We start from the raw sequence: 27,405 nt of genomic DNA, 5'->3' as shown, positions 1-27,405 counted from the left end.
TCAGCTTTTAGCTGACATAGGAAGGAAAAGGATAGCTTTCTGTCCAGGTCCAGTTTTTGGTCCAGGTTTGTACTGCCCAGTTCTTTTCAGTGCCACGTACCAATCAGAGTATTTCCGGGATCGATAAGTGTTATAGTTATTAGATTCCAGACGCTCAAAAAAGAAACATTCTTCCGTTGCACATTTCTAAAAGGGATAAAGAAAAGGGTTATTGATATTCTGCACAAAGCAATTCTTCAGATTCATGGGACTAAGTTACCAATGACATGAATTAACAGTACATTTGGTTTTAAGAAATTCACATTAAATGTTTCGTATTTGAAACGAGATACAGTTACTGTGAAAACACCGTTAAACACACCTGCAAGAAGAAGAGCCTTTAACTATGGTTTGTTCATTGTCTTTGACACAGACCAAGCATATTCTAGTTTGGTTTCATTACCTAAGTCTGTTCTGATCTTAAATTTAGACAACTCAATGCAGAACCCTGACTCTTGGCATTTACTTATTTCCAAGCTTGGTAGTTTTGCCATCTCATCCTAGATTATCATTTAACCAAAAAGACAAGTGAGATGTAAGAGAAAAGGCAGCCCTTCCCTTGCCTTTCTCACACCAACCTTACCATCAGTTAGATAAATCCTGTGGCAGAGTTGCAGCTTTTACCTGTTCTTTTCTAATTTTGAAGTTTAACTTCCCAAAAGCTAATTCAAGCCTGTATTTACAGCACTGGGACACAGTGGTGAGCCTGTGTCTGTTCAAGGCTTTTCAAACCTCAAAACTTTTTAAGAAAAGCTCAGATCTGGCACAGGTTTATTCCACAGAGAGACCAAGCATACTCTACTGGTGTTTAGAAGTACATCTGTGCAGTTACTCTACTTCTGGAAGTAAGTTTTCAAAACACAATTCCACCTATACAGACTTAACGTGCCTTCACACCTGCAGGTAAAAGAGGGTGGCTCTTCACACACTGGGTGAAAGCTGAGCTGTGGAGCTACCAGAGGAAGTTATGGTTTCCCCCAGATCACATGGATTTAATCACTTTGGGACAAGTTGATGGAAAAGAAATTAACAGAAATTTACTGAACAGATAAAAACCCTTCCTGGCTGAGAGGGCCCCAAAGCAGAGACTGGCTGGGGGCTGGGAGACCACCACAGGGCATGACTAGGTGCGTCTTTTCTACATGCCACATTTGATCACCATCAGAGAGAAGACATTCACTGCATACGAAACACCCGAAAGTCCCCCGTAAGCCTGCAGTTAACAACTGCAGTGCAGTGTACTTTCCACTGCTCCCTCAGGGGGACCATACTGGAGGTAAAGAGTCTTCATTTTCAAATGATCCCGTTCCTGTTGGCGAGATAACCTGAGACAGGTATTATCTGTTGCAAGGCTTTTACGCACAGGTTTTCCTGGATTGCTGCCGCCTGGGGGACTTAAACCCATCTGATTTAACTATGGTTACTATTCGTAGCTGTTCACAGCCAACTGAAAAGAGGAAAGTTTACTCACTTTCCCAAATCCACCACCAAGAAACCACACAGTTCCTCCGTACTGGAAACATAAGATGACATACAAACAACGCCAAGTAAGATCTCATCCTATAGGAAGAGAAAGGCTATTGGTGTTAACTGCACCTACCCCAAAGCATATCTGCAACAGCAGAACCCCTGTCCGTGGACGGCGTTGCTCTCGTAGCGGTCACAGAGGTAACCCTGCCTGCAGAACTGGTGCTTTAAGCAAGAGAAATTACTGTCTCACGTACAAAGATGGCAGAAGTTCAACACCACAGGAACTTCCAGGGACACACACACACACATCCCCCTTCTTTTCATATATACCTCCTGTCAGTCCATCAATTCAGTCACACTCATTTATCCAGAAAATTTCTGGGAATACCAGAGGAGGAGAAAAAGTAAGCCTGTAAAAATCCTGAAGAGGAGACAGGGAACGTGGAGCAATTCTCCTAAATGAGCAGGCTACTCTTTGTTACCATCTTCTGTTAATATTCTCTATATCAGGTGAGCTTGAAACAACAAGACTTCATACAGTACACACAAAAGTGTACAAGAGTAATTCCTCATAGATGCCAAGTTTCTGTGGCTACAAGCAATTAAGTCATTCAAAGGCAGTCTGGAATTAAGTGATCCACCTTCAAATAGGAGGGGTTTTCCCTCCACTTCAACCATCTCCAGATACCGAATTTGGGTTCTAAGGAAAAGAACTTGTAAGAGAAAATCCATAGCAATTCCTCATTTCTATAACTCGCTAATATTTTAACCCTTTGAATAGTGGAAATCAAATTCACAATTTTCATCTGATTTGTACTTTAATCTTTCTCAAGATAAATCATATTTTATCGCCTTTCATTCTAGCAACACAAAAACAGACACATTAATCACCTCAAGCCACAGATCCAAGCCTGAAACCAATGACAGCACCCTTAAGAGGGCGTTTAATAACAAAACCAAACTTTAAGTGGCATTGATGCAGGCTCAGTCCAATCGCCCAAGCTGGAAGTTCTGGCGCAGAGGCCATCGCAGCCAGCTCCCACCTCACCTTCACCTCCTACCCGACACAGTGACACTTCTGGAAGTGCTACACAGCTGGCAAGGGCACTGGGGAAGTACCGGGCAGAACGTGGCCTCCGAACGCCGCAGCACCTCTGCGCACACTGCCCAGGCACGGCTGTGGAGCTGGGCACAGGGACCAGACACCTCGCACCGGGGGAAACCGCGTCTTTACAACCTCCAGCAGGAACAAAACGGCTTCCAGTGCGCCTGTGGTGAGCTTCAGCAGCCACTATGAAGACACCACGTACAGACAAAAGGCAAACGTGCACATCCCTCTCCTATGCACTCCTATGGCAACTCAAAGAAACGCATCAGACTTATTCATCCTTCCTCATGTCTCCGTGGTTTAAAGAGTAAAACAGATTAAACCCCTCAAACAGCTTTTCAGGCAATTTATGGGTGTTACAAAAACAATCAAAATAGGGTGAAAAAAAGAAAATGAGAAAAAAAAAAGAAAAAATATATTTACCTTATCATCATAAAGATATTTTGAAAGGTGCCATGTGCATCACATACATGACACCAATGTTTTCCTACAGCATGTTGCCAACGTAAGTGTTTTGACATAAAAGTGAAGATTTAGGTGACAAATTATAGCATTGTCACCTAATGCTCAGGCTTCATGAACTATGTATTCTTTAGCATCTGCCTGAGGCAACCTTTCAGAAGCTGGCCTGCTGTCCAGCAGGAGCAGGATGTCAGGCCCCGCACTGTGAGCCTCAGGCCTGGAAAAGCCCTGGATATCAGTGGGTTTTAAAATACACTTTGACACTTAGTGTGGGAGTTCTTAACGTTGGCAATGGTGGTCGCAGCCATGCTTGTACTAGGACCTGCTGTGTGCCACCACTTACAGCAGCCAAACTGTAATGACAGCCAAAACCCTCAGGTGATTCACACAGGGCAGATTAATTGACCAAAAGAGGCATCAAGGTCCTGCGACAAGGTTCTTCCCCCCATCATTTGCATAGCCAAATGCCAGCCACCACCTGATTCTGAAGTACAAACTGCATCTGCCTTAGCATCACATTGTGCCAATTGACTACTTTTGGCATTTTGGACTCAGATTACAAATTAAAATTCCTCAAGTTTGTTTACTCTCAAAACTGAAACCAGCCTCTTAACCTGGAACTACCACAGCAGGTAGAGTCTGACCTGCGAGAGGTGGTGATGGTGTTTAGCCCTTTCTAATTATGAAAGGGCCAGGAAACGAAGGTTATTCTCATGAATATCCTTGTACCACGATTTTAATCCATAACATCAAAAGAGAAGAATTTCCCTTCATGTCTGGACATAGCAAAACCATGTAAGCACGACAGATAGAGTGAACATGTCATACCCTAAATGAGAAATTATTTCTTGTGAAATTTCAAAGTTCAATTCTTCCTTTCATGGGGAACTTTGAGAAATTTCTTCATGAAATTAAACAAACACATTTAATTCCATAATATAATATTTTGTTACTACAATTAAGTGAAACTGGAAAGTCAAAATGAGCCACATCGGAAGGAAATGTTTCAATTCTTCCATTAAAAACCTGGTGGAATAGATACATTTTTGCCCAAGTATTTCTAGTTAAACCAGCATTTCATGGGGGGAGGTTTTGATTAGCTGCATTAACCAGCCATTTCCTCCAGTGACCAAACTGGTGAAGACAACGTCTCCCCTAAAACAACTGAGTTTGTCAGTAAACAGAAAGCATGAAACTGCTAAATCAAAAGCCATACCATTTCAGCAGACCATCAGTGCTAGCAGTGATATGCTGGCTGTGCAATAAATCATTTTGCAAAACCCAGCTCAGAACAAACCATAAAGACACATCTCAACAAATTACTAGATGAAAACCAGGACTGAGTAATAATTTGCAGAAGGAATTTTGAAGATGCTGATATATTTATAAAAGAAAGACACTAAACAAACTGATCCTCAACACCGAAAAGTAATAAAAAAGAAGAAAAAACAGATGGTAAAAAGGTCAGAATAGTACTAAGGAATCCAAGTGGCACAATGCTTTGAAAGAAATAACCAAAGTTTTCAGCAGATACGAATTCATGTGCACTGACGACACCAGTTCACCACAAAGATTTCCAGCGTATGCTCTTTCAGAGCTCTCACATACTGTTGAAACCCAACCCTGCTCAAACTGAAAACGGAATGCTGGCAATTAGCAACAGTTTCATGAATGTGTTTATAGGCAGAGAACAGCAGAGGCACAACTGGCCACACGCTGTTGAGAGTCACGGTACAGAAATCCTCATGGAGAAAGCATTGCCTGTGCTGCAGAAGATGATCACAGAATTGCAGGATTATTCATTAGGCTGGCTGAAGAACAGAATCTTTAGAGAGCTTTCACCTATGAGTAACAAAAATGAGGAGCTGTAGGAAGTAGTGTAAGGGCAGCATGCTCTACAACCAGCACCCACCACACAACAGTAGGCTGGAAATCCCAAATATAAACACCCCAGGTGTTTATAACTTTACAAACTGCGCTAAACACCCTGTTTTGACCATTCACTGTTGCTCAGGGTAAGGAGGGCAATCTGAACGGAAAGCTGAATGCCACCACACCAGCACCACAGGAAATACCCAATTATCCTTCATTCAAGAATAGCACAGTGGACGACTCCTCACATTTTCTTCAACTGAGCTGTCACGCAATCTCCAAGTAAATAATGCTGTAACTTGAAACAGGTTCTTTAACTGTACTCACAGACATCAACAAAACTGGCCTCCAGGAGCCAGTATCCCCCTGCTCATGTAACACTGCTCAAGTGGTTTGTTTGCCCTCAGACTGAGTTCTCTTCAGCAGAACCATGGGGAACTGGAAGTCATTCTTGCTACCCTCTGCATGGGTCTTGCATTGGCTGCAGTTCAGCTGGGTTAGGAATGCACGTTATGATGAGCACTGGTTACTGCTGGGGACTCGCACAGGAGCTGAGCGGAGCTGTGCTCGGTAAACCAAAGCATTGGGATTATTACCAACTGCAGCTCTAGTAGTTCTGGAAGTTTGTCTGCACTAAAGGTTAGAAATATGGATGAGAGATTTACAGTGCTGATGTGTCATCAGCAAAATGAACCTAACTGCAACTCTTGGGACTTCCAAATTTATAATCTAGCTCTAGGCAACTGTATTAACTTTCAGAGTCTGCTAAAAATATTGATGTTAAAACAGTTAAAAATTAAGCTGATACCAATAAAATGCACAGAGTTTAAACTAAAACTAGTCTCTTTAAAGACTAGTTTATCTCCATTATTTTTATATATATATATATATAGTTTTATCGTCATTAGCATTTATCATTTTAACATCATATTTTATCATCATTTATCATTTATTTTATCTTTTTCAAAATTTTTTTCTTTCCAGTTTTCTAGTTTGGAAGCATACATGACCAAAAAACCCTTGATTATCTACAAAGAAGAAAACGGGAAAACAATACACACAGATTACTATCAGAAACTTTGGGGTTTTTTAATGGCTTTACCTTCTACTGTGAAAGGGTCTTTACAATCACTTTATGTGAAAGTGAAAAGAAAAAATACGTCAGGGGGAGGGGAAGGGGCACTTTATTTTTATTTGCTCTTGTAACTTCCATCTATACATGATCGCTATGATTTTTCTCTCCCAGAGAGGTCATTCCAGGAGACTTTTGCAGCTGCTAGATGAGGCCAGACATTCCCATCTTCTCATAGTTCATAGACCAACTAATTGACAAAAGTTGTGCAAATAAATCACACACAGAGAAGCTGAGTAAGTCCCACCGGAGGAGAGGACCCCCCAGTACAGGTAAGACACACTGAGAGAGATGAACATTAAAACGCCGCTGCTTACCAAGGCCAGCAATCTGCCATCCTCCTTCATAGCCAGAAAGCGATTCGCGTTTACACCTTTGATTGACACCACTCCTCGTTCTTCTGCCTGAAGCTGCAGTTTGACTGCGAACAAACGAAAAAGAAACAAAAAAAGACAAAAGTAAAATTTCTCAGCCATTGTTGTATTTCAGCACTTGACAGTGAAGCCTATGGCTTCCAGCCTGCGGCCGGGGGAAGCCTGAGCTTCAGCTTGCTGCAAAGGTAGTAAATTATCTGATCACATCTTTCATCACAGAAAATGCTTATGACAAGGTAAGTAGCTATTGTCAAATTGGCAACAATATTATTCTATCTTCATTCCACATCAAAGCAACCAAAAAACCTGTAAAATTCCTCCAAGGACCACTTGTGGCACCATCAACTGCTCACAGAAATGGAAATTTTTCATGGCAGTTTTCTTGCAGAGGTATTTCTTTATGTTTATAGAACAGCATCAGACACAGAGTGCACACTGAGGGATAGATCTTCAGTGAGGCGCAAGCCTGGACTGTGACCAAGGCCATTCAGGACCGTATCACTCACTAAATGTCCAACAGCAAAGTGTCAATCATACATCCAACAAGGGGTTAGAATAAACCAACAGAAACAACTGCAGAAGTTGATGAGAACAGCAAAGACACAAGAAAATGGTGTTACACAAACACCACTGAAAACAGTAGCATCAGGAACGTGAGAAGTGGGTTTATTTGAATCAATTACTTTCAAAAAAAAATGAACAGCCTTTTTTTTTTAGATTTGTAATGTCCTATCATGTAGCTTTCAGCTACTGCCTCTGAATTAACACAAAGCCTAAACCAACTTTTCTAGCCACAAATCACATGCAGTAGTTCAGATTAACACACAAATGCTTTTCCCTTTGCTTCTGGCTTGTTTCAAGCTATAAATATAAGCCCAAACTGGCCTTCACCTAAATTCAGAAGAGCTATTTGCTTTTTACCTTTTTTCTTCCCCAATTGCTCCCATCGTTGCATTCAAAACACAAAGGAATGAAGCCTTTAAGCGGTTACAACAGTAGAGCCAGAAGTTGCACTAGGCTGCATTTCTGTCTCACCTGAACAGGCATATCTATGAGACCGTACCTCAAAGTTCAGGTTTTTCAACCATTTGCTACACAGGGTGGAGAACACTACAATACAAAGACTACACCAAATGCCATAGAAAAATCCACCAGATACCTCTACCCTCTGCATGACTTAGCTATCTGTGGCTCAAAATAAATCTCAATACCGTGTTAGAACTGCTATTTTTCTGGAGAAGCAGAGAAGGAGAAGTAACCAAAATATGTGTTGTCCGAAACCTCACAAAAGATCCTGTCCTATTCCAACCGTATTTAGAACATCTCCCTCTGAAAACCTATCTTTGATTATTTAAAATACGACTTTAAAAAAGGAAAAAGGCCAATACATCAACTCACATAAGCTCTTTGGACTGCCTGAAGCTTCCTCCTCCCTGCCACAGAAAATACAAGCCCATTCCCTGCAGCTCCATCCCACTGAGCCCACTTGCACAGGCAGTACGATTCAATCTGATATCAAACACAACCATTTCAGTGATAGCAGAACACAAGAAATTTTATTCCCCAAAGCCTTTGGTTTTCCTCTATTGTAGGTGGCCATTATTTCCAGTGAAATCTGCATCTGCAAAGCTCTCAGTTTAAAAAGAGCAAGGAGAAACGAGCCCACACAAGTACTCCTTTTCTGTGCAACACTGCCATTCCAATCCAGAGCTCTATTAAACAGGGATTTTTAAGAGCAACTCTACATCTGTAACAGGAAGCAAGATCATTGCAACACAGGCATCAAAAAATGAGCAGTTGAGAAACAGCTTCTCACCTTCTTAGGATATATACAGACATGAAAAGACTTTTGTCAAAGAACTGCAGGAGCTAAGGAAGGAACATGCACGATGTCGCAACCTGGTGCTGATTATGTGGCCATCAGGTGTCCAAAACGAAGGATATGACTCATCTGGTGCAAGACTATCAATGTTTCCAAAAACCAACCAGACTGAACTTCTCCTTCCTTGCGCTTGCATCCCAGAAATTATTTTGGGAATTAGCTCAAAACATTTTCTATTTGAACACACTTTACAGAGAGATCTGACCATTATAAAAGCCCAACTAGACGAACCAACAGCTGTGCTGCGTTTACTCACAAGGATTTGGCCACTGACTGGCATCAGCTGGTGATTGTCCATTTCTTTCTCTAAAGGGTTCACAAGAAACACACACCTGGTTCTGAACAGCAAGACTTGTATCACAGCTTGGTGGGGAAGGGCTGATGGGCAATACTCAGACACAAGCTCCACTATCCACCTGCTTCTGTGGAATATATAGGGTTTTTCTGTCTAATGATCCTTTTAACCCACTAGAATAAATGCTTGAAGTGACCATAAATCATGGAAGTGACCATAAATCATTGAACGGGAGCATCTCTTGAGATTCAGGAGCTTGCTGCTTATTTGTCTTTTTGTTATGGGGAAAACATATTTTTGCAATACAAGTGAAAGCTTTCTTAGTTTAATTCTGTTGCTCCTAAAGACAAGACTGAAGAAACTCCAACAACAATACGAGGAACATTAAATCCTTAGGATAATTGTTGCAAGCCCTTTTTTAAGCATTAGAATTATTTCAGCCAATTTTTCCCTAGATACAGACATCAGTAAGAGTTGCTCATAAATTCACTAATTAGTATACACAACTGAAGCCATACTAACAGAAATGCTGAACTTTAAAGAAGATAAAGTGGTTTCTTAAGAATTATGTGTCTGTTGACATTTTACACAAAGGAGGGAAAAAAGAAAGAAAAGAAAAAAGAAAACCTTTCATAATTCACTAATAACTCCAGGCTTCCAAGGAACACAGAAACCTCTGTAGTCATAAAAAGCTAGGTGAAATGTTTAACTTCATCCCAGAACCATGTATCCAAAATACAGCCCTCCCAATTTATTAAGCCAAAATCAGACTTGTGAACAGCTTCAAAAAACTCCAGTGCAACTTCTCACCCTCTGGGGAAGCACGAATGTGGAGAAGTGCTCCGGGCAAGGACTGGGGGAAAACAGGCTTTCAAGATTTGCCCAAGCATACAGCAATCACTGCAAACTTAACTAGGAACAGCTGTGTGAAATAGCTGGAAAGTAATATGAATTACTGCAGTATGGACCTATGAAAGCTTCGTGACTTTCTCCTGACAAAAAAAAAGCACAACTAACTCCTATGGCATCATACTGGGCCAGAAGGTCAGTTTCTGTAAGAAGTAAATGCTTTTAAAGCCTGTAAAAATATTTGTATAGTTTGGAGAAACGTGTGAAAATTGTTACTTTTTAAAAATAAAGGGGAGAAGACGTTTTCCTGCAGTTTCAAGGTTGCTGCCACACGGAAAGCCCCAAAAGCAAATTCACTGATTTTCTTTTCCCACTCAGTAAGCAGAGCCCGAATAGCTGTGTAAGGTTTTCTGGTGTTGGCATTACTTTACAGCTTTTTTAACGCGATTTGCCACAGTGTTACGTTGATAAAGCTGCCAAGGTACAACACAGCCTTACTAATCAAACATATTTTGACCACATAGTCGTCACCAGAAGCAACAATTTTAGGGTTTTTCTCATTGCAGCTTGGTACAGTCGGCCACAAAAGAAACCTAACGCTCGACACCGTATCCATGTCTTTCGCAGCCTTTAGGTGAGCCTTTAGTTCAGACACAAGCCAGCATTTCAGATCTATTCATAGTACTTATTTTCAGCATAATTGAACCTCAAAACCAGATCCATGAAAGTAAACTAATTAAGAAGTTTTTAAGCACAGACTGTTGTGAATCAGGTAACTAACCAATTGAGACCCAAAGACTCCCATTTTCCCAGTTATTCTGGCAGCCCTTTGGGAGGACCCCCCTCCCGTGCAGCAGTAAGTTCACATTCACAGTATGCCCTTTAACGTCTGATGAACACCAAGTGTAAGGCTACAGCCGATGCCTGCCAGTTTTGTGACAGCAGAGAACTCAGCACACCAAGCAAACACCTTGAAGACTAAGGCTAAGTCCTCACAAATTCATGAAACAAGAAAACACCCTAGCCCAATTATAACCTACATGACCTTTATGCACTGACAACTAAAAAGGACTCGGTAAACTTACTACTACTATTAAGACTTTCTTTTGTATCTCTTCATAATAAGCCAAGGTATGATCACCTTCCCTTTTTCTGCTGAGTAAGAAGAAATGAAGTAGAAGACATAAAAATTTACCTTCGTGCCAGGGTAGAAACTCTGACGAAGGATAAAGCTGTATGTTTGAAAAGATATAAAAAGGCTTAGAAAACGTGAATGGAATGAAGTTAAGGCACTGAACTGTAATTCAGGAGATGGATTTAAAACCTTCCCCTGACACAAACCTCTAACACTGTAAGATAAAATTACAGAAGTATCTTAAATAAAACTCTCCTTTGAGCCATGTCCTTGGTCCTGTATTCAGCACAACGACAAACCTTCTACCCTAACAAATGAATCTGTTAATAGAATGCACTTCATGGGCACAACAATATGGCCCATAGTACTGCAGTGAAGGTTTTCCCAGAAGATGAAGCAGCCATTGTACAAGCTGTACAGTTAAAGGCAGAAAACCAGATGTGGCATCATAACAGGAAAGAGAACAAACACATAAAGACAAAATTCTCAACCCAAAATTAAAATTAATCAATATGTATTTATAGCCTGCAGGATAGAAGACATTAAACAAATTTTTAATCAGAAGGTGACTGTTTCAAAGTTACCTGGCTCAAAAGCAAGAAATGTCTATAAATGTTCCCGTTATAGGGAAAAGACATATAGTATCTGACAATACACCATGAGCAAATCTCTCCTTGCCCACTTTGCCCATGGCATCAGGTGATCCCACCACAACCTTCTCCTTAGAACCACGCTTTCCAACTCCGCTATGCCATAATAAACACAGGAGTAAAGTTCCACTAGCTGTGCCATGGTCCTTCCCAGTGCTCACCCACACAACAGGAGCACCACTACCCCACAGGGAAGATCGTAAAACTTCAGTTTTCAGCACAGAAAAAACATGCAAACATACGAAGCAGAGATTTTTAGTTATGGAGTCCAGAGATGGGTTGTTTGGTTTTGTTGGGTTTTTTTCCCCTCAGTCATTCTGGTATGAGGTTTTCCTCAAGTTTTGTAAAAGGATTCCCATATGGGAAAAAAAAGAATAAATAAAAATCACAAGGTGTCTGTCATCCTTTAGAACTGCAAAATGCTTTCTACAGGCAGATGTGTCCAAATCCTGTCTCCAGCTGCTGAGGGTGGTACATACCATTTCCAGAACATGGGAATTCTGCATCTTACAGCAGCAAAGCTGAGAGAGCTACCTGATCCACCAGGATGCGTGACAACCTCTGCATCTCAACCCAACCAACAGTCAAAACGGAGAACGTCAACGGTTTGTCAATGGTTTTTCACAGCCTCCTAAAGCTGTAAGGGTAACCTAACACTCAGAATTTCCAGATTTTATTTTACAGTCATATGTAGTCTTGCTTATAATAACACCTGCATTTCTATATGGCAGATTATCCAAACAGCTACATTTATGTATGGAGACGATCATTAAATAGGAAAACACCTCACTTTGGATGTAGCTTGAGTGAACCTACTGAGCCTTCCAGTAGTATAAAAAAGGACGGGGTGGGATGGATGTTTGTTCTTCACACTACATAGAGGCTGCGTTAAGAATATGTATTCACTGATGTTTTAGCTGAAGAACAATACGAGCTACAACCTAAACTGAACTTCCACCAAAACCAGTACAATTCGTGGCATTAAAGGATGTTGAACCACACTGCAACATGCATCAAAATGCCTGGCAGAGTCTTCCCCACCTCCCTACACCCTCAGCCTCTCACAGAAAATACAGCTGTTCTGTATGCACGAACAAATGATCATACAAAATGAACCGGGGGGGTTTTGCCAGCTTCTTTTCTATTAAACCAGGGAATCTGCAGGTGCATTCTTTCCAAAGGTGATGCTCTGGCAGACAGAGTCTTACCAGCATCTGAAAGGCAGAATGACTAAACTGACTAAAATGACTAGGCAGAATGACAGTAGTTTTCCTTTCTGTTGTAAGACAATTTACAGAAGATCACATCTCTTCAACACGACTCCCTGATGTATACGTCAAACAGGTTCAACAGTTCTGGGTCTGGATTTTTGGTTGGTTGGGTATTTTTAGATCAGGTCCTCATCCTGTGACATGTTAAACGCAGACAAAACACTGCCCACACTGATGTATTCCTCCACTGCAGCCAGCAGAGCTCTGTAGGCATGGATTTCCTCAAGCATTCATCTCACTAGTGGACTGTGGATGTAAAATTACAATTACACATACATGACTACCCCTCTTTCACAGGGTGTATGGTCAGGACAGATCTACAAGTTGCAGCTTAAACCAGCCAGCATATTTGACAAGGAGTTACAAATGGACACTTACTTCACCACTTAGAGACACTTTTCTAAGAATATGGAAGTTGACAAGTGGTATTTAAGAGCACTGTGGTTGGCAAAGTTTCAGAGTTCTGTTAAGAGTTGGATCTTCCCTGTCTTTTCTCAAAAGAGCTCCAAAAAAGTATTTGCAACAGTTTTGCATACACCAGTGGAGAAAAGAACTTTATAGACAAGTAGCACAACACAGAAAAGATGTTAGCAAATGTGGAGAACACTGAAAATGTGTACATTTTCCAAAAGTTCTTTTATTGCCCTGAGCACTAGAACTGAAAAATTCCATGTACAGTGAAAACTCTAAAGTCCATTTACAGTTCTCCCAACCCAACAAAGCTTTTTAATGGCCCAGACCAAATAAAACTGCACTTACTTAAATGGTCCCAAATGGTTTCATTGCTCTCTATCATAAGGGTTCGGCCAAAGACCTCCTTCAAAACTGGTTTATTTAGAAGATCTTGGCAAAATCTAGCAACTTAATACTTTAGGAAAAAAGAACTGCACATCTTGGGAGTTACTCACTGCTGAGTACTACCTTTCTCGCACACTCCCAGTCGGACATCTGCTGGCAGCTGCAGAGGAGCACTGCTGCCAGCCACAGCTTCCCAAGCCCTTTGCCTGGGGCAATCAGTGTGCGTGAAGCCGTGTGCCATTATTTTACTCATAGCAGCTGCCTTGGCTAAGATGTTCTGGAGCAGGAGTATGCCACACTGTCACCGAGAAAGAGGGAAAGCAAAGGTTGTAGTGGGGAGGGAAAGGGACAGAAACACATTAATTATTAAAAAAAAAAGAGGAAAAAAGAGACAGAGAGAGAAAACAGGAACTTAGATGGGGCAGGGTAAGGGTGCAGCACATGAGGGTGCAGGAGAATGAGGCAAATTCCTGCACCTTAAGTAGGTGGAATTTGAGATGCATTAGCCAGACAGATTCCTAAAATCCTCATTTCCCTACTCCTTCACAAGGAAATGGGAAATCTAACCACTAGATCACAGAAAATCTAAAATAAAAGCCAACTCTCAGATCACAGCTTTGGATACACTTACACAGTTAATAAAGGTATGATGAAGGGCTAAGCTATACTTCCACTATAATCTACCTATTAAAGATCTGTACGAACAGTCTTCAGTGCACTAAAACCATGAGTAACCAGCCACAGTCAGAATTACACAAAATTCGGGTCAGAATTCTGCCCCTACTCAGTCCAGCCTCCTGCTCAAGGGGCTCCACAGCTTCCCATGGGAAATCCTGCTGCCACGTTTTTGCTACTGCCAAATGCACATGCAAGCTATACCAAAGCTCACAAGGGTTAACCCGTGTTTCCTGCTGTCGCACATGTAAGGCACAACATGCACACACGTGTGCACAGGCTGCTTTCATGCTTTTCAGAGTTTTCCCACCACAACAAAATGCTGCTCCCTGGGCAGGACCACACAACCTGAATATCTCCCTTCAGTACCTACACTCTTCCCTGCAGGACATCAAATACCACTCCAAATACCTCAAGACAAGGTAACAGCATCACTACACCACCTTTAATCTTCACACACAGCTCTTCATTGTTCTGCCTTTCACTTAAATAAGCTGCTTCAAACAGCAAGAGAGAGAAGCTCTTTTCACAGCTCTAACTTCACTATTGACATTCTGCAGGAATATGACATGAAATACAACATTTTACCAAGAGGATTCTGGGCTCCAAAACACTGATCAGCCAAGGCTGCAAGAGATTTTTTTGCATTTCTGAACTTCTCAACAGCAAACACATACTCAGACCCTGCAACGAACAGAACATCTCATAGACCCTGAAAAGAGCAGAGGAATCTGATGGCATTTCAACCCATTTTCAGTAACATAGAGACACTGTATTTGAACTAACAAGATCATTAGCAAAACACCTCTAGCTCAGTTTATAAGAAGGGAGAGTTTATGTACCCCCTGAAAAATCCCGGGCTGCACGTCTCTGGATCAATGACTAGTGTTACTGCAGTCTCTGCTGTGGAAAAGCTAAACCCCAGCCAAAGGCTCAGGGCCCATTTCCAACATATTTGCAGAGGCCCTGTAAGGAAAATCCTTCCATGGGGCCCCCAAATGACAGTGTGGTGAAGCTGTTGCCCCGGCTCCCTATCACTTGTCCTCCTTCACCTCCATGCCCTCAGAAAAGAACAAAACAGCAACTATTTGCAGTCCCACTGATACAGAGGTGGATCGCCTCTGGAGTGAAAAAGTATCAGAAATGCAAGGAAGTTCACAAAAAAAGGGGAGGGAAATAAGAATCAACAATGCTTTGCTAAATGCAACACCCTACGACCAAATTCCCTCTCCCACATACGCCAGGGCTGAAGTTGGCCGATTCCTTCGTGCTTGGGGGCAATGTCTATTCCCAGCCAGGTGTCCAAGCAAGACACAGTTGAGTGTGCTTGCTCCATACCTAACACAATAAACCCTCCCAAACCCAAGGGCTGGTTCATCAAAGATACACATGCATGTACACACACACAGAAATCAATCCCCCATTTTGGCATTTCCAGAGCCAAAGCTGCCTGCTGGGCCAGATCCAAACCCCAGCCCATAAGCTGGTGATGCCTACTGTAACTTATCTCAAGGAACTGGAAATATCTTTGGCTCGTTCTCTCCCACATCTAGTCTGTGTCACTTCTCTCAAAGACATATTAAGCATCTTCTGCTAACTGATAAGCTTTGCATTGCCATATGAGGCAACCCCAGTCTTGAGACAGCAAACAGAAAAAAAACTCTCTTTCATACGCTCATCGTAAGGCAACTGTGCCATTGCCAGAGTTGAAGTACGCACTCCTAAAACCTGGAACACGTGGGGAGAAAGGAGAAATAGATATGAAAACCTGCAAGCAAACCTCAGCAGGAGAGGTGGTCTTTCAATAAACAAAAGCCACAGAATAGCAACAAAAACAATCAAGCAAATGAAGTGTCACACTGAGAAATAATGAGTCACACTCCTGTACAAAGGCACAGTTCTTTGCTTTTGCATGACAACATTGTAAGTGTATCTTTTTCCTTTTTGCCAGCCAGAGGCATAAAACCACTCACAGACAGACTTAAGGTCTTTAAAATGTAAACATCTACAACAAAAATACATACTTCTGAAACAGGAACACTTTAGAAAGTTCCGGTTACACTTAAAAGTAAATCCAAGGCTTTAAACAGAATAATAACTTATGTAACTGTTTAAATATCAACCCGCTCACCTAGTCTACAACATTAACTTGGACATTCACAGATTTTAAGAGGTTTCATTGTTTTAAGTAGTACAAATACCACATGCAATAAAAATTATTTCCCTATTTAGGTTCTCCATCTATTCTCATTTATATCTTGACCTTAATTCCTACAAATCTCCAGCACCACCTAACACATACCCATCACACTGGGAAACCTCCCCAGGAAACACTGAAGACAGCATCCTCAAATACTGCGTAGAAATGTCATATAAAGGACAGTAAAGTCATCCTGCAGAAGATCAATTTCAGAATAAGGTGACATACAACATTTCTGGCAACAGTCTGGCTTAGTGCTCCTTGTCCATTTGCCTCGGTGTAAAACACAATTACATTTCTCCATTTCACACAGTTTGCATAAACTCGTTGATCAAACTTCATCAGGTCCTTTAAAAGTTAAAAACATTAGAGTTTCCATATTCTGCTTACAAAACACAACTTGGGTTATTTTGTGCTGCCGAGTAAGTAAACAGTGATTGCTTGGCATTACGCAATGACTTCAAACGCCAGAAACTGCAAGTACGCCATCATATAAAGTTCTTCTCAATTCCTAGCTGCCACACTGTTTGCAGTCTCCTTGTCACTGCAGATGAGCTGACTGAATCATTTAAAGGCAAGAGGGCAAAAACAAGCAGAAAAAATTACTAACTTTATCAAAGAACTTCATTCATTACTGGATACAGGTAAAAAGGCCTAATCTCCAAGTTACCAATACCTTTATCCTCAATTCTCGATTTAAAACAAAATTTGAGGGTTTCCTTATCAAAACAATGAGCACATGTTCACACATGCTTTTTAGGACTTTTCCCAAAAGGCTTTTCTTAACAAGGGTAAGTAATCCATCATGTGTCTTTCAACTGCTTTCACTCCATTTAGTATTCCCTAGAGTAAATTGCAGAATAAACACTTCCAGTTGTTCACCTCTAAAACAAAGCTGATGCAACTATTTAGCCAACACAGTAACATCACTGACTAATATCAGAAGATGCATACAGACCCTGCAGAATTTAAGCTTTTCATGTTTACCATGCATTCACTAATCTCTTTGTAACTACAACCAGTTTTTCACTTGCAGAAAAATAAACATATATAAAAACAGGGACAACCTGAGATGAGCCCAAAAGCATCACTTTCTAAGACAGAGAAGGTAAAATGTATTTTAATTTATAAAAGGTATTTTTAGTGCTCCTTCTTCACAACAACTGTTCAGTAGTATGTAGTATTTTAGGGCTGTAACTGATGCTGGAGCAGTAGCAGAACTGGTGAGATGAAAGGAAAAGGCTGCCAGAACAGTGGTGAGAAAGTGCCAGCCCATAGGCTTAATAAGCCTCAGTGTCACCACTGGAAAGGAAAAGCTGGATTTTAGAAATGCCAAGAAGAATGAGCAAATTGGATTTCAACAGCCTGAAGCACAGTGGTGAAAGAGCAACTGTGTCAGGCACCCAGAGTGCCAGAGAGATGGCATAGTAGACAGGAGCAGGAAGAAACAACAAGCTGATCAGGAGGAGTTCCTATGAATTAAGTTGTCCTTTGAAGCTGATTGCTCTTAATCTGGCCAGAGGGTTCAGAGATAGCAACTGTGCTGGTTTTATATTGCCTCCATCTCCAATACCAGTGAAATTTAATTAATCACTGAATCTTTAATGAATATTTTTGCAAAAAGTAAAAAAAATAAAAATTCAAAGTCCATACACATGCACGCACAGTACTTCACTGGTGCCTGTCCACCTTGTTTACTGCAAGAGCAACGCAAAGACAACATGCAGCCCAGAGACTTACTTCATCCCCCATCTATTTTATCACCTTCCCTCAAGCTGAGTAACCACCCTATGCTGACATTTAAATAATGCATCCACAGGGGAACAGCACGAGCTGCAGTGAAGGACAGCAGCTGTCAATCACTGCTGACCCAGCAGCTGTCAATCACTGCTGACCCAGAATAGTAGTGAATCAGTCTTCACTAAAAGGCTCTAATTTGCTTCTGAATGCAGCCTCACCTGAGCATTAAGAGTTCTTTATAAGAAACTAAATTCCCCTAACATCGAAAAATAAAATGCACCATGCATTTTTAGACTTTCCTTCAAATATTTGGGTAACACTTCACTTTTACAGCCACCTGTGATCACTCTGCGGAGGCAGACAGAATACGCTGTAGGACCCAGCCTGTAATGAGGAGCCAAGAACTTCGGTCTGCAGGACCACAAAGAGATGGATCAGACTGTAGTCACTTCCCCAGCTTCCAGCTCTCTGAATAAAATCCCCCTGCTTATTCTGGATGTCTTCAAACCATACTAAGAAGGGACATGAGCACTTTTTTGAGAACAAAAGACGAGACCTTACAATCTGAAGCTTGGAAGAACCTACCTGGCTCTCTGCTGTTTCAGCCACAACATTACTAGTATTAACTATGCTGGTTTAAATCTCCACACTGCTCCAGACTTCACTGCAAGAACATGCTCCCAAAGTAAGCCACAGCTACAAGCAACAGCAATCTCAGCCTCTCCTTATGCCACACCAAATCATCAGGCAGGCCAGACGTCTCTCACTCCTAACAGCATTTTGTCCTAATATAGTATCACATAGACAATATGGATCCATGCTACTAGAGCTTGATCACTGAAATTCAGTCTTATTTTGAGACACCTTGCTCTGCTCTTTAATAGAAAAGAGTAACATTTTACACTCACAGGTACCAGCTCAAGCACAGACAGGCTAAACGTTCTGGAAGACATCACTTCTACAAGCAGTTAAAGCAAGCAGAAGGTTGGGACTGAAATAAATTAAAACTGACAAGATAGGGCAGTTCTGTAGACCTCTTCAGCTCGGAGGAATTCCTGCATTTCTAAGGACACAAGCACAGTAAGTCTTTTCCTCTATTTTCCCAAGTGAACCACATTGCCATCAGCAAAACATCCACAGTGACTTTGTAAACATCTGTAAAACCACAAAGTGAATTCTTCATATTTACATAATCAGAGGCACAGCCAGGCACACATTTAGCTGTTCTTCCCACTTGCTCCATTACACTTGGAGAAACCCGATGAACTGAATCCATGTGCTATTTCCAGACACTGCTCAGCCCAACAAGCCTGTGCAGCGGCATACCCAGGTCACTTCTACACAGAGATGATGGTCTCTCCCCGTGCATCCTTTATATGGCCCTCACTGGCTGCTTTTCCACACTAAAAATGCTCTTATTTTTGTATCCATCTATGTTGCCACAGGTATCAACAGGACCTCAAGAAGTATTGCACAAACTACTCTACAAGTTTGGTCCTCTAGATCCAGAAATCTCAGTCTCATTATTGGTCTTCCCAGAGTGTTGGGACTGTATTAACACTAATTGTCATATGATCCCGAAATGACCATTCTAACCTGAAATGTAACACTGGTAACAACCACATGGACTCCTCTCTGTTCACCCTTTTCAAGTCATCCATCAAGGAAGACTCTGTATCTTGTCCTGCGTTTTAACAGACGAGGTGGTTCAGGATGTGGTACCACAAGACAGGCAGCAACAGTTGAGCTGCTGGTAGCTGATGTACGCTAAGGACAGCCTTTATTGGCAAAAATAACCCCAGAGCTACACCACCACAGAATGGCAACACAATGTCTAAGAAAACAGATAAAGCAGATTAAGTTTGCAGATGGACATCAGGTACTGTGGGTCAGCCTGAGAGCAGAAAGAGACAAGAAACAGACTGCAAGTATTTCCAAGCTGTATCCCAGCTGCTTTCTATCCTTGATTTTACAAAACACATCACCAGGCAGTATTTCATAGCCATGAGTATCCGGATTTTGTGACTTGCACATTCCAGCTGGAATGCTAAGAATTGCTGTTTTCCGAGATCTGCTGAAGTCTCGCCAGAAGGTAAGAGACAAGCTAACAAACTCCGCAGCACAAGAACGTAACTTCACCAAATTAGCACTGCAAATGGCTATGGAGTCTAGTTCCTGCTTCGCCCTTCCCTAGTACCCTTATTGCCTTTCTCCTTTGAATCACTCAAGCCATGTGGTTTCAAGCTCTAAAAGTCAACCATGAGTGATAGGTTCATAAAGGATCACTCTACCAGAAGTGCACCATGACAGTTTCTGCAAGACAACCTCCACCCAACTTTGTAGACATCATCTCATTTATACTCTCGGACGACCGTATCAGGCTGCAGTCAAAATCTGGCCCTACCCTGAACAAACAAAAAACTGCATAAGATAATAATCCTGAAATGCCACCAGTACCCCAGAGAGTCACCCTTTAAATATTTTTATTGAGAAGTCAGGAGGCAGCAGAAGCAGCAGACAGGAACTCAATTTACCAATATATTGTCACAAAACTCCCTGCTGAAAATGACAAATGATGAGGGAGTTGCTTTGTTTTGAAATGCTCAGTCTTAAACAGAAACTAATAAAAATAAAGACTGTTATTTCTCCAGCAGAATTGAAATGAAATCTCATTAATACCTTTCAGGCTTCCAAAATCATGCCATAAACATTTCAAATAGCACTGGTATAGAGTCTCAGTTCAGAGATTTCATGCAAATGTGGGCTTTCTTCAGTAACAGTAACTTCAGCATTCCCAGGATAAGCTTTGCTTCAAAACTGGACTGCGTTAAGGTTATACAGACCGTTTTGTTTTTACTAAATAATTGCACTGACAGTCAAAGAGCTCCACTGCTTCTTGGATTATTAACCAACTTAGTATAATCAATCACCCCTCAAGTATTTTGAATCAACAGATCCCAGGGCAATTCTCCCAAAACTGCTAAAAGCCTTAATAATCAAACCACAAATTTCAGTCATCTCTTTCAAATACAGTCTTCTCTTGTTCACATCAGAATTTATGGATGGATTCATGGATTTAGCTCAAAGTGCTTGAACAATGAAGAAACATGAGAAAATGTTTTCCTGGGAAATAAAAGGAAGAAAAAAGGTGAAGAATATTAATCTTAGAGAAAAACTCTCAAAGAAACTCTTACTACATGTTTCACTTCACTGTTAGCAACTTCCAGGATATGAAACCACTGAATAATTCTTTTTCAAAACTACTTGCCATGTATGTAATCTGGGGGAGTTGGGTAAAGCTTACAGAAACAAAATGTCACTGGAAATAATATAATTTAAAATTCAGGTTGAGACATTGATGAAAAGGCAGTTAAACAGAATTCTGCCCAAAAAACCTGCAGTGGAACAGGTCCCTTTTCTTTTAGCAAATACAACGGATGTATGCATTCTGTGGAAACTGAACACAAGAAGAGTGCATTTTTCTGGGGTTTGTTAATTCTACTTCTGAAACAGGTGCTACATCTCTTCTTGCCCATTTAACTGCCTGTGCACTTGGCACCTCTCTTGCTTTTATTAGAGAATAAAGAATCCAAACCTGCTTTTATTACAGCAGATCAATCTGATCAACTTTCAAGACTCTCTAGTAATATACACCCAACACACTTCAAAAGCAAACAAACAAAAGGAAAAGAGAAAAACCCAAACCCATGGTTTTCAACTAACTGCAATTTAATCTCTTCATCTAGCATGCCAAAAGAAACTGTTATCTTAAAAAAACATTACTAACATAGTTCACCTTCTATAAAATGCTTTCAAATATATTTCTGCCACAGGATAAACCTTTTCTTAGAACCAGCTGTATAAATGTCAACCATTTCTTAGCCAAGTAAAACCCACTAGCAGCCACCTGATCTCATTCTTTCAATGAACAATTCAGGAACATGCCGCTCCATTTTACCAAGATGACAACTCAGAACCTTTGTTCTGACTTCACTAAATGTCTTACATGCATCGCTGCAGTTTTTACCAAACATTTTAATCTGCCCACGTAAAGGGGGCACAAAGAATCTGAATTTGAGAGACTTTCTCCATAATTTCACTGTATGCTGTCAAACTACTGTATGTTATGCATATTTGCCTTACTCATTCAGCTATGGCTGTGCGAGGGCTTTTTTCTGTAAGCAAGAATACGTAAGTATCTACAAGTGTTCCTGGTTTCCAAAGCCTGTAAAACGGTTTAAGGGCTAAATCCTGCCCTCTAGTGTACCTGTGGATGGTGCTGCCCTGGGAACCTTCCACACTCTCCCAAAAGCCATTTCCAAACCAGGCAGAAAACTGCTGGGAGAGACAGGACAGTTCACTGCCCAACAGAGACATTTTGTATTTGCCCTGCTCCATGTTCAGAGTGTACCCACTACTCAGTCACACACCTCTGGGGTGGGTAAGACTCACTAAAATCAGGGTAAGAGGATTAGCAGACACAATGACAGATGAGAGAGCATCCTCCCCTGAGCAGCAGCGCTCAGCATGTCCAGCCAACACAGGTGGTCTGTTCCTCATTTCATTAATTTACCCTGCAGGACCACAGACAAAACAGCATGATGGTATTTCTGTGATAATATAAGCAGAAGATGCAAAAGAAGCATATCCTCAACTTTTTTTTTTCTTTCTCTTTTTTTAACACAGGGGCTCTCTGCTACCTCATTCCCTAAACCAGCTACATCTGAGAGCCAGGAGGAATTTCTGTGTTGACCATGTTGTAGAGAAATAGTATTTGGCAAACCAGTTAAGGTCTGTGCAATAGATCAAAAGTAATGCAAAAATAGTGTGTTTTCAGGCAAATCTGTGGGACACCAAAATAGGAGAAATCTTCCAATTCCTAAGTAAGTTAAGCACCTATAAAAAAAACTAGGCACCAGGTACTGAACCTTCATAATAAAACTCTTCCTAACATTTGCTCAAAGTTGTCTTTCTCAGGATCACAGAAAGTTCTCTTCCATTCGCATGAACAGTGATCAAATTTCTACCTTCTTGACTAAGCTGCATGCTCTAAAAGTCTGCACATACTTCAGTACTGCCTTTTCAAAACATTTACAGCATAACCATTTAAATGTTGTGTATGATACAAGTAAAAATCACAACATTAACAACTACCTATGAAAGAGACTTTCTTAGGACGGAATTCTCCTGGACCAGTATTAATCTATTTTACATTTTCTTCAGATACTTGTGGAAGTGTAGCCAGGTACTAAGCAGGAAGGTATTTCAGACATCTGCAGGGTTGACAAAAGCTCTCACTGCTGAATCCTTTCCAAGTGACAAACTAGAGCCTTGTCACCTCATTAAAGAGTGGACAAGAAAGGCTTGGGATTTCTCAGACACCTTGGTTTATGCTCACCCTGAAATAAAGCTGCTTGAGAAATTATGGAAATATATAAATGCCAACCATTCCTCAGTGAGGCAAACTATGAAGGGAACCAGCTGTGCTATGAGACATTCACTAAAATGTATGTATAAATGTTACCTTTCCATTTTCCTTGCTTTTCCCCTTCACTGGCACTGTAGCCTCCTTGCGGCAAACACCTCTGGACAGTTTCTACAAACCTTTCCAAAAAGACTCTGTTCTCTGTATGTTTTCCAGGGCAAAAATCCGAAGTTGTTGATCAACAACAAGGACGCCAGAAAGACAGACATGGGTTTTTTTGTTCTGGTTTAAACAGCAAAATTCTAAGAAAGCGACTTCTGTTCCTTGTTTGTCTGAAACATACCTCTACAAGGGAAAAAAATAACAGCAGTCCCCAGGGTGTGTCCAAAGGGGCACTTCACTGAAGTCACTGCACAACACGCATCAGATGTGGCAATACTGACCACATAAAATGCATTGTCCTGGTTTTTAGCTGTGTGAATCATACGATTCCAACCCTCCAGCACACAGGATGCCAACTTCCATTCCCAATTTCACTAACGACACAATTACGAATAAACCAAGGTGAATGAGGTGAGTGTAAACCAGTCAAAACTCTCGGTGCCATGACATAAAACAGACCGTAAAGTTCGAACAAGCCGTCCCTCAGTACTAGAGGCAGAAGGAAGGGAAGTACGAAAGGACATGGATCATGGAGATCTGTTTCCAGTATTAGACTTTGGTCGAAAACATAAGGAGGTAGTCATTTGCCTTCTGAAATAAGAACTTTCTGAAAAGTAACAATGAGGATGTGCTAATCAAATGCTACTTTATATAATTAATTCATAAGGATAGCAGCTACCACAAGAATCTCTAACTGTCCTTTAATAAGACTTCTAAACCAAATTCCCTGCAACCATTATATTTCTTTTCTCAAAACCATCTTACAAAACTTTTTACTTAATTAAGAACACCATGAGCTGAGGTGTGTATTTTCTTTGTTAATTTCTTTTTTAAAGTCTTCTCACGTAGTCCCAGATTTATTGCCATCTGCCATGCCAACGTGACCTGCCAGGCATACCACAAGATTTCACAGGGACTTCCACAGAGCAGCACTCACCAGGTCAGGGTTCAGCATCGCGCAGATTCGTATCGAATGACGTATTTACAACAAAGATACTAAGGATGTGAACCATGTAATGCCGTAGCAACATGCCTTGCTGACGCTTCAAGCACTGATTTTTCTACTTCTCAGAAATAAGAGTTCTTCCAGGAAAAAAGGAAGGGAAAAAAAAAAAAAAAAAAAGAAAACAAAACCAAACAAACAACAAACCAAGAGCTATCTGATAATGGGAAAAGGAGAGCATGACAGCAGGGGATAAGGGAGCAGCTCAGGCACAGTAGCACCCCTAGGTGGACTTGTCAGAGGTGAATCCCACCGGCCCTCCAGCCCTATCAACCTTACAAACTGCTCTTTTTAAACATAGGGATTTTCTGGGGATGACCAGAGAGTGCCAAGCTGATGGGTACCTGAGGAGCTTCCTGGCAACGGACTCTCTGCAGCATGGGGCAGAGGCTGAATCAGTTATTTGTAACTTGGGTTTTCTTTACCTGTTGCCACAATGCACTCAAGAGGAAAAAGAGTAGGAAAAAAAGAGAGGCTTCAGAAAGACAAGTGCCAAAGGAAGAGGAGAAGAATTCTAGTGATCAGACAATACTGAGGAGGCAGAAAAGAAAAAGTACAGAGACAAAATGGAGAGCCGAAAAGAAATTACAGCAAAAATAAAGCTATACAGCAAACCAGAGAAACTTGAAAGGGAGAGAGTAAGGCAGTACCACCAACACCAGAAAGATTTTCAAACATAATCCCTACTGGGAAAGCAACATGAGAAGTCAGTTCAAGAATTTCTAGCACTGGTAAGGCTTAACAGGAAGAGAAAACACATTAGATGGACTCGAGAACATAAAACTAGTACTAGTTTTCCTGGCAGAATAATAAAAAAAATGCTGGAGGGGAGGGGAGATGATTATGGGGGACCTCTATGATGAAAAAAGACAACAATAATGAACACCACCACCACTCAAGGCGGCTTGGCCCAGTCAGGTGAGTGCAGAACAACACATGCCACAACTAGCATTTTTCACTGCAAAAAGCAGAGTGCGGAATGAGGCAAGAACCTGACAGCCACAGCAATGTCCAGAGTCAGCATCAGCCTTGTATGTCCTTAATCCCTTTGGAGCAGGTTTCCAGTGTATTTTCATAGCTACTTCTAGGGGCAAGATGACACATTTGCTGAACTAATGCAAGTTACTTCCTGTAAGAATTCCCACATTTCCAATACAAAAGGAGAAATCAAGCTGAATATATTACTGCACACTTTCCAGCACAGACTTGACCTTGCACAGTAACTGACTGGTATGTGTAAAAATCAAACCACTTACCTATATGGTAAATTAATGCTTTGCTTTAGGCATCAACATTTGTAAAGTCCACATGCAACAATTACTGCATTGTATTGGCAAAATATTTTGTTACTACTTGCACAACATCAACTACGCTTCCCTTTAAACCAGTACGTGAGAGAGAAATGCAAACATACAGGACCAAGTCTGAAAGCTTCCTATAGCTTTTCCTAAGAATACTCATTGGCCCAGTAAACGATGCTAACTTCCACAAAATATACTGTTCCACATATATATTCAGCACATCGTAGCTACAATATTTCTACCAAAGAGTCACAAAATAAACCAGCTGCAGAATGAAGCTCAACTTGGCAATACTGTTATTTGGGAACAGTCTGTTACAGTATTTCTGTGGAATCCTTGGAAAAAGCTTCCTTGTAAATGGTGAGTGTCCAAAGTGGAAAGTAATATTTAAGAACCTTTGGTCTGTCTTCTCACTTCCTTCTCCTCTTCATGTTCTGACTTCAGCCCCATCTGTGCATCTACCCCTCAGAGCAAAACATGAAGAATCACAGTAAGACATTTCACCTGCTCCTTAGGCCAGTGCCTGCAGACAGGCCACTGCACACATTGTACAACAAAAAGTTTTCTCAAACCAGGACTCTCATCGAGACTATATATTTGACAGACAGCGATACAGCAACTCCTTCTACCAGTTTTGAAGGAAATAACTCATGAGCACTTCAAAAACTTGCTGCTACATCCACAAAAACTGAATACTTTCAAAATATTCCGAGGCCTGCAAAAAGTAGTTTTGCTCTTGGGACAGGAAAGAACCTGCGTTTGTAAGAACAACCTGCCCCATGCTCCCTGCGAGAGCGCCTGTGGCGGAGCAGGCACCGCAGAGGCCAACTTGGGTCACGGACCCTTGGACCGCACTAACCACTCTATCCATGGGATGTGTTCCCAGCTCAGAGCCACTTTCTCACTCAAAAGATCAGGTATCAAGGGACAAACTGCTTCTGCTGGAACCCATAGGGTTTATTTTATCTGTATTTTATCTGTTGTTAACGAAGCTTAAAAGAAAACAAACAAACAAACAAAAAACCACATAAAACCAACAAAACATGCAGTGTTTTAATCCCAAAAGGTGTCTTGACAGTACTTTTCTATAAGCCCTGCTTCCTTTAATAGATTTACACCTCCATTCCTAAAAGTACTTGTATGCTAAAGTACTCCTATTCATGAGGACCTATCCACACCGGGAAAAAACAGACTTCTACGTTTATGCCACTAACGTCCTTACTAGAGACGCGTAAAGCAGCCGAGTGCCATTACACACGTTTTAAGAGCCGTGCAAACCAATTCAGACACTTTCAAGTACCTGAGCAAACCTCCGCGCGTTTGATAAGCTCTATACCGCAGCAGGTTGAATGAGTTTGCACAGGGGCATCCGCCCGGTGCCGATGTGGTGGTACCCAACGATGGGGAGCCCGGCGCGATCTGGAACCACCACCGTCGATACACGCCGGTACGTACACATGCACAAACCGAATGTCCGCGCATAGGCACGTTTATTTATATACGAGCATACGCGTATTTACGCACGCTTTCTAAGCAAAGCTCGTTGTCGATGCTTTAACAGG

General features: G+C 41.3%; 1 protein-coding gene across 1 annotated transcript; it reads right to left on the bottom strand.

The window, feature by feature from the left end:
• On the bottom strand, nucleotides 1–24,494 carry LOC104401254 (fibroblast growth factor 2-like). The gene is made up of 6 exons (XM_010022973.1): nucleotides 24,477–24,494; nucleotides 16,441–16,560; nucleotides 15,686–15,740; nucleotides 14,601–14,696; nucleotides 6,401–6,504; nucleotides 1–186 (listed from the first exon to the last, which is right to left on the bottom strand). The coding sequence occupies exons 1-6, from the start codon at nucleotides 24,492–24,494 to the stop codon at nucleotides 1–3; spliced, it is 579 nt and encodes a 192-aa protein (XP_010021275.1).
• Nucleotides 24,495–27,405: the final 2,911 nt, after the last annotated feature.

The sequence above is a fragment of the Nestor notabilis genome, unplaced genomic scaffold, assembly GCF_000696875.1.
Source record: "Nestor notabilis isolate BGI_N333 unplaced genomic scaffold, ASM69687v1 scaffold36359, whole genome shotgun sequence".
Classification (NCBI taxonomy): domain Eukaryota; kingdom Metazoa; phylum Chordata; class Aves; order Psittaciformes; family Psittacidae; genus Nestor; species Nestor notabilis.
This window is presented reverse-complemented; position numbering and strand designations above follow the sequence as displayed.